The following is an 8,779-nucleotide window of genomic DNA, read 5'->3' as shown; positions in this document are numbered from 1 at the left end:
CACCCCCCCGAGTGCACAACTTTTTGTGCACCGGGCCTCTAGTCTATATATATAAAACCCTAAGCGACCTGTCAACCATTCGACCAGTTGATCATTTGACTGGTCGCTATAACGTGCACTGACCACCAGGGGACAAATGCTCAACGCAGGAGCTGCCTCCTGGTGGTCAGTGCACTCCCACAGCGGGCGTGGCTGCAGTGGTGCGAGTGTCTCCCGCCTCTGCAGCAGCGCTACTGAGCTGCGATGGCTGCAGGCACAGGGGGACTGGGATGTTGGACTGCCGATATCCGACAGTCTGACATCCCTCGAGGAGTCCCAGACTGCGAGAGGGCACAGACCCCACTGGTGCACGAATGCATGCACTGGGCCTCTAGTAAATAATATTATAGTAGTTGGCTGCTTCCACTTTCAGGTAAAATAAATACATTCGTTGACCAAAAAAAAGAGGAACAAGAGGAAGCTATTTTTTCAAAAGGTTCTCTAGACTGCATCTAGACATATAATTAAAATTAAAATCAATGAAAGGACATCACTTCAAATACCCAAGAGACATACACATCCAGAACCGCAAAAATGTTTCTGCCTTTTGATTATTAATCCCATTCCTGGGAATTGAGCTTAAGAAAATCATAATAGCCACAAAACCATTTCTAACAGAACTATTATAACACAAACATCTAAATCAGTGCTACCTAAGAGTGTCTGCTACTGCTTTAAGTCTCTAAGCAAACTGTTCAGTCTCACTGAGATTTTCACAGTGACACGTTCTCAATGAATGGAGTACATCACTGACTTACAGAACCAAAGTGTAAAAAATAAAGACATGACTGGTAACCTATGATATAACTCAATGAAATACTGTATGAACATAAAATAGACTAACAACAGCCAACAGTCATTCAGCTCTCACTATGTGCCCGGAACTGTACAAAGTGACTTACATACATTACCTCTTTTTTTCCAGGTATCCTTAGGTTTTACTATCTTTTTTTGCAGATTAGTAAATAAAGCTCAGAGAGGTTAAATGACTGATCGAGGACTAACAGCAAGTAGGATGTGAAATCAGGCATGTATGACTCCAAATCTTGATCACTATATTATACTGCCTCCATGAAATGGAATACAAACTGTGATTACAACTAAGTATACATGTGGATAAAAAGTTAAAGGAAGAAAAATGGAAAGAAATCTTAGGATGGTGAGACCAAGAATAAATTTTTAAATGCCTTTTTTTGCTCAGCCAGTGTGGCTCAGTGGTTGAGCGTTGACCTATGAACCAGGAGGTCATGGTTCGGCTCCCGGTCAGGGCACATGCCTGGGTTTGGGGCTCAATCCCCTGTGGGGGGCATGCAGGAGGCAGCTGATCAATGATTCTCTCTCATCATTGATGTTCCTATCTCTCTCCCTCTTTCTCTCTGTCTCTCTCTCCCTTCCTCTCTGAAATCAATAAAAAATATATTTTTTTAAAAAGAGCTACAAACCTTCTATGGAGGTTAAATAGTTATACTTTAAAGTATCTACTGATAATATCAGCTATCTGGGTATCTCCAGTCAAAACTGATTAAATTATGCTAAATCCTTGAACTGTTGTGAGGGTGTAGGAAATTAGTCTTGCTAAGCAAACTAACAAATTTAAATTATAGAACAATCTTAACTACTAAAAAGAAACCATTCAAACAGTAGACAGTATCATAGGCAAGTAATCTCTGTATCTCAGCTGACAATTAGCTTCCAGTAGTAAGAATAAGGAAGTTTGGTTTCAGTCTCTCTAGAATTATTTGACCCTAATCAAGTAATCTATTATCATTTTTGCCCACATTCATGTGGACTGTGTCATGAAACATACCTATGTTTCTGACCATGATTCCTTTCAGCTCATCCACTTGGGCTTGGGTCTCCATCACTTTGTCTAGGCTCTTGTTTTCAGAATGATGCTTCTATAAGAAAATAATATTGAACTTACAGTACCCAGACATTATTTATAATAGGAAAACAAAAAGAAGAGGAATGACAATGAGAGTACTATAAAATTATGTGTCTATTGATATAAAAAAACATGTCAATTCATTTAAACATTGTTACCAGACCTAGGAAAAATCCTATATAATAAAAGGCTAATACGCAAATTGTCCCCTTGACCAGGAGTTCCACTGGGCATTCAACCAGGGGGAATTCCAACAGGGGGCGGGGCCAGCCAGCCAACTGCTCACGGCCCCTCCCCCCGGTCAGCCCTGCCCCCAATTGGCCCCCCAAACCCCAATCAGGGCGGGCCAGCTGGACCCCACCCATGCATGAATTCGTGCACCAGGCCTCTAGTATAAACATAAAAATGCTACCAAATGAAATATGTGTTATAGTATAAAAATGCCACCTTACTTTAAATGAATTAAAGCTAAATGTATTATAATATATCAAATATACATCTGAGACTCTTGGAACAGAAGTAGGGGGTTCAGACTAGGAAGAAAGAAGAACAGAAGACTATAGTTGAGGCAAGGGAGACAGGACAGGGAAAGGGTACACTAAATTGTTCCCCACTACTTGGGTATGATGAGATAGGAGATGGCCCAGCTTCTAGGCATCTGTTCTTATACTGTTGGGATCAAGTTATGCATCCTATTTTGATTGGCTTTTTATAGGAGCTAGAAATGTAAGATACTGATAACAGTATATATTTTGAAATTATTATCCATAGCTAACAATTATTGAGTGCTTGATATACAATATTCCAGTCACTTAACTGTGCTAAATGCTGAAATTAGGGGGTATTATTTAATTTGCTCAAAAACTCTATGATGAAGACGCTATCATTATTATAGCCATTTACAGGTAACTATTCAGAGGGTCACACACAGAACTGGAGCTAATGACAACCACCTAAGTTGAAAGTTTGCTGCCAGCTTCCCTTGTTTACTTTTGTCTGTGCATTAGTATGTTTTCTGTTGGTGACATTTTACATAGTTTCACATATATGAATGTTTCCTAGTGGGAAGTCTAAAACAAATCAACTGATTGAATAATAAAGATTTATAACTATTTAAAGGAACTTCATCCCTAGAACAATGCATATTTAGAAGTATAATACTCAAAAAGAGCATTAAAGCCTGGCTGGCGTGGCTCAGTGGCTGAGCGTCGACCTATGAACCAGGAGTCCTTGGTCAGTCCCCAGTAAGGGCACATGCCCGGGTTGTGGGCTCGATCCCCAATGTGGGCAGTTGTAGGAGGCAGCCAATCAGTGATTCTCTCTCATCATTGATGTTTCTATCTCTCTCTTCCTCTATAAAATCAATAAAAAATATTTTTAAAAGCCTCACATTGAGCAAAACAAGAAAAAGAGTACATAATATATTGTTCCATGTATAGGAAATTCTAGAAAAGACAAACCTATAGTGAAAGAAAATAGAGCAGTGTTGCCTGAGGCAGAGTGAGGGAGAGGACTGACTGCAAAGGGACGGTGAGGGAACTTTTAGATGTTTTTCTATCTGAAAAGGGTGCTATTTCACAGGTGTATACATATGTAAAACTTCACTGAGCCCACAATTAGGCATGCCTACAGATAAACAGACTTTCAAAGGACTGCTCTGAGTTTTTCAAAAATTAAATTTGTCTCATGGAGTGGTAGAAGGTCACTGAATAGGGTGAGAGGCAGGCCATTTGGCATGTTGAATGAATTTATGCATTATGTGTAGTCTAAGTAGATGATCTTTAATGGCCTTCTCAATCCTGAGCTACTCTGACCATTATTAACAGAGAATATCACCAACTATTAGCTTTCTACCCTAAAATGACCCCTTTTTGTGAGAGAAATTGTAGTATGGTGGCATATAATAACATCATCAGAAAACTGTATTGTAGGTCAGGGTCCTCTATATTCACGGTGCTTTGAGGTAATAAAGACATGAATAAAAATACTATATCCTGAGAAAGATCTTACCAGCTGTGCAGCCAAGACACTTGAGAACTCACTATTCATGGCATAAGGCAGTGCTGTCTGCGCTCTTGAACCATAGGTAGTCTGGAACCGCTTCTTTATCTCATTCAGAAAATTAAAGGCCCGGGAACGTTCAAAATCCTGAAGAGAGACCAACACAGAGTTCAAAAGTCAACAAAAGATGACATAGATGATTAACAACCATAAGAACAGCTAACATTTACTGAGCAATGATTCCATGAGGAAGAACTAACACTGACCTCATTTTACAGATAAGGAAACAAAGTCTCGGGAAAGGTAACTAACTAGCCAAAGGTCAGATAACTGGTAAATGAATGAGCCGAGAGTCCACTCCAAACATGTTTGATTACTGCCAAGTGAAGATAACAGGAACTAGGTGAGCTTCTTGAGAGCAGGAATTGGGGTTTACTTCCTCCATATCTTTCACAGGATCTTTTAGATGGCCCAGCTCAAGGTGTTTAATAAACCCATAATAACAGTACAGTCATTCATAACAAAGATAACACTACTAAGATAAACTTTGAATTGATTTTTTTTCCTAATAGTGGTGATACATTTGAAAAGATCAAATGATGTCCTCTTGTCTAGTCCCAGCTAGTCAAAAAGTATTTATATATTATATAAAGACTTACACACACACACACACACACACACTTATAGCTCAATAAATGTAAGACTCAGCTCTGAGAAATTTAGTGATATTTCTCATCTACTCCAAGTCCTTTTACATCTGTCATTTCAGATACAGCTGGATTTTTCAAAATAATTTTTAAAAGTACTGTGAGACCAGGGATAAAAATCACTGTGGTGACCACTGTGGCTGACTCTTATCTCCACTTCACCAGTTGATTAATCTAAGCCCAGGGTTCTTACACTGAGGTGAGTGGTCCCAATTCAAGGGGCCTATGTACTTAGATAGAAAAAAAAAACTACACTGTTATTTTCACCAATCTTTAACTTATATTTCAATTTTGAATGTAGGGAACAAACCAGAGTAGTATCATTAGATGGTACCTGCCACCAACAGAAATCTTTTTTTTCCATATACTATCAGTTCTAAACATCTCCAAATATTGTTATAATAATAAAATTATTATTATTAGTTGTTAGACCCATGGCTAGATCTTGTTAATGAATTCATAAAGAAGCACAGACCTTAAAACCTGTGAATACTGTCTTTCAATATTCTTGGTTTATAGTCATGTACTTTATTTCATATTTTAAAACATTCTGGGCGGGGCCCATGAATGTCAGAGGGGATCTGTGACACAATAAAAGCTAACTCTCATGTCAATTCCATGCCTCTGGTCAGTGATCAATTTATAAATAAGTAGGTAGCCTAGTCCTAGCCAATGCTGCATGAAAGGAAGTTTGCTTTGAAAGCAGGGGGAGGGGAGAATGTGCTTTTGGGAAAAGCTTCCTCATTCCTACAATAAGAGACTGGAGAAAACCTAGTCCCCAGCCTCTGGGAACAAATAAGTAAGCGTGTGGCTACATGCAGGCATAGGGGGGATGGGGACTGTGTCTAGGGAGGAGCTGACACTAAGTCAGAGACAAAGGACCTTGAGAACATCAAGTTATTGAGCACAGAATTTACAAATACTCAAAAGCAACCTGCCAATGTGAACTACAGCCGATCATAGTGTCTTGTGATTTTTCCCAAAGTTCACATACATTAAAAAAAAATTCACTAACTATTAATTGGAGGGATGAAATAATTTAATTTACTATTTCAGACAAATTTTGAGAATATCTGACACCAAAGAGTCATAATTATGAACACCAATTCTCACTACACAATAGGATAAAGGTAGAAGTTGCAAGGAGTTAAGCTAAAACTCTACCAAAACCAAGCTGATTTGCATATAACCAGATATCAACTCTGCTTGTCATTTGCTGCTTGCTCTATATGATAAATGTAAAGTATAGACCTCAAACTGATTGTCAAACTGCAGTGGGAAGGCCAGAGAGGGTTGGGGGGCAGAAGGGAGGGGAGTAAGAGATCAACCGAAGGACTTGTATGCATGCATATAAGCATAAGACACATATGTAATACCCTTTGTAATACTTATCATAATATTTTTTTAAAAAGAATAAAAAAAATGTAAAGTATAGAAAAAAATTTCCAGCTATGGACAGTTATTTCCATGTCACCTTTACCCACCATAGATATAGATAATTAAGACTAAGAAATGACTCTATTAACAGTACACATAATTAAATAGCAATATGTCCTCAAGTTACTTACATCATCAGTAATACAAAGGTATATAATCCTGTCTTGGCAGATGTAATGAAACAAGTAACTGTAGGATAAAAGATATAAAAGTTATGTGGTTATGAGTAATATCTCTTTCTCTTTTGTCTTTTTCTATGTATAAGCAAAATCGTACTGCTAATGTGACCATATTATTTACAAATACTGTCTATTCTCTCTCTTCCCCTCCCTTATGCATACCTGTTTCTCTCAAGTAAAACTGATAGGAACAAATAAGAAACTAAAGAATGTCTCTACTCGCCCGGCCGGTGTGGCTCAGTGGTTGAGCATCGACCTATGAACCAGGAGATCATGGTTCGATTCCTGGTCAGGGCACATGCCCAGGTTGCAGCTCCATCCCCAGTGTGGGAAGTGCAGGAGGCAGCCGATCAATGATTCTCTCTCATCACTAATGTTTCTATCTCTCTCTCTCTCCCTTCCTCTCTGAAATCAATAAAAATATATTTAAAAAATAGAATGTCTCTACTTTAACTATATAGCACAACAGTGTGCACATTTATCCATTAAAATTATAGCTGCACAAGCATAATTAGACTCTTAAGGCTTGGACAAGAGATGACATCTTAGGAGGGACACGTAATTAAGGTTAACCCCCAATGAGCAATATGGTCTTCTTTGTTGCCTTCTCCTAAGATCTCAAAGCAAACACTTTCTTCTCCCAAATACTCAATGATAACATTTGCTTGGTATCTGCTTTGAAGTCAGTTGCTGGGCTGGGTGATGAGTAAACTCTTCAGTCCCTGCCTTCACAGAGATCACTGAAGCGAGTGACAGAGTGGCATGGTTTAGGTAGGATGAGGAGTTAAAGTTCAGTAGATGGTGCTCTGGGGACATAGAGGAGGTACCTAAGAGAGTTTGGCTAAGGGTAACAGGAAGGATATCCTGGAATAAGTAAGAGATGGCGAGGTGAAGAGCGAGCGAAGTGTTCCCGAGTGAGAGACCAACAAGCATTAAGGGCCTGGAGCACATAATGAGTTTAGGAAACTAAAATTTGTTCATCTGACTGGAGTATAGACTGTAAGGAAAAAATAAATGGACTGTACAGGTGAGGCTGGAGAAGGGAGCAAATACCAGGTTACCCAAGACTTTAAAACCTCACTATGCATTATCTTAAGAACAGTGAACAAGGGGAGAGTGTGATTAGATTTGCAATATAAAAGGATGTTAGGTCCCTGACCAGTGTGGCTCAGTTGGTGGCACATCCTCCTGGATCCCCAGTAGGGGGTGTGCAGGAGGCAGCTCATTGATGTTCTTTTTCTCATCCATGTTTCTCTCTCTCTCTCCTTCTCCCTTCCCCTCTCTCTAAAATCAACACAAACATATATATTTTTAAAAAGGATGCTTTGCCTAGTGTGGAGAACTAACTGAAAGGAGGGCCAGACAGATTCTCCTGCAGTAGAGCAGGTGAGAAACAATGAAGGAAATAAACTAAAGTACTATAGGCAGAAAAAGGGACAAAGAAGAAACAAAACAGAATCTGGTGATTGGCTATTGGAGGTAAGGCACAGGGATAACTCAACTTTGCCACCGAGATTTTTCCCTTGGGCAAGTGGATAGACAGAAGTATCTGTTGAGTTATATTATTTTTAAAAATATATTTTTATTGATTTCAGAGAAGAGTGGAGAGAGAGAGAGAAACATCAATGATGAAAGAGAATCATTGATCAGCTGCCTCCTGCACACCCCACACTAGGAATTGAGCCTACAACCTGGGCCTGTGCCCTGACCAGGAATCAAACTGTGACCTCCTGGTTCATGGGTCGATGCTCAACCACTGAGCCACACTGGCCGGGCTTGAGTTATATTATTAATGTTCACATAGAGGCTTCATATGAATTACCCGGAGGTATGGGAAGTCAGGCAAAATGTCTTCCTCTACTGCCTTCCACATTGCCCTACCCAGTGGCTCTGAAACATTTGCTAGTGGTAACCACTTCCTTTTTCTGGAAAGTGCTTTCTCTCTACTAGATTTCCTTGACAGCAGGCTGGCCTAGTTTATGTGGTCGTCTCTTTCCTTCTCTATTGATGTTTTCCAGCAGCCTCAGCCCCTGCTTTCCTCACACGCGCTCCCTGAAGGGCAGCACCCACTCTCATGTTTTGTTGTTGATGTTTGTTTTCGGCTACAGCAATTGTGATGACTACTCCTAAATCTGACCTCTCTCCTGAGTTCTAGGTCTGCATATGCTACTGTCTACTAGACATATCCAACCGGATGTCCAAAATGGAAGTCATCCTTTTCCCTACAAAATGTATTTCTCCTAAATCACACTTGGGAGTAACTTGGTGCAAAGATAACAAAAGGAAATGAGGGATGGTCCTTGCTATCAAGGGGATAGAGACAAAAGATAAAGATTGTAATTATAATATAGTATTACAATGTGAATAAACCCAGGATTCTACGGAGACGCACAAAAAGGGGGCACCTGACCCTAGCTGGTTTGGCTCAGTAGATAGAGCGTCGGCCTGTGGACTGAAGGGTCCCGGGTTCAATACGGGTCAAGGGAACATGCCTGGGTTGCGGCTCCAACCCCAGCAGGGGGGGCGGGGGG

General features: G+C 40.0%; 1 protein-coding gene across 2 annotated transcripts in view; it reads right to left on the bottom strand.

Annotated features, from left to right (window-relative positions):
• Positions 1 to 8,779, bottom strand: part of VAMP7 (vesicle-associated membrane protein 7) — a 37,857-nt gene that overhangs the window by 17,206 nt on the left and 11,872 nt on the right. For both annotated transcript variants that reach the window (XM_014532376.1, XM_005885027.2), the window contains exons 3-5: positions 6,201 to 6,258; positions 3,935 to 4,072; positions 1,847 to 1,937 (exon numbers count right to left, since the gene is read on the bottom strand). In XM_014532376.1, the coding sequence (XP_014387862.1) occupies positions 1,847 to 1,937; positions 3,935 to 4,072; positions 6,201 to 6,258 (287 nt within the window). The remainder of the gene's footprint in view (positions 1 to 1,846; positions 1,938 to 3,934; positions 4,073 to 6,200; positions 6,259 to 8,779) is intronic.

Source organism: Myotis brandtii, unplaced genomic scaffold, assembly GCF_000412655.1.
Source record: "Myotis brandtii unplaced genomic scaffold, ASM41265v1 scaffold889, whole genome shotgun sequence".
Lineage (NCBI taxonomy): Eukaryota > Metazoa > Chordata > Mammalia > Chiroptera > Vespertilionidae > Myotis > Myotis brandtii.
The sequence above is the reverse complement of the archived record's forward strand: the minus strand, read 5'-3'. Positions and strand labels throughout refer to the sequence as shown.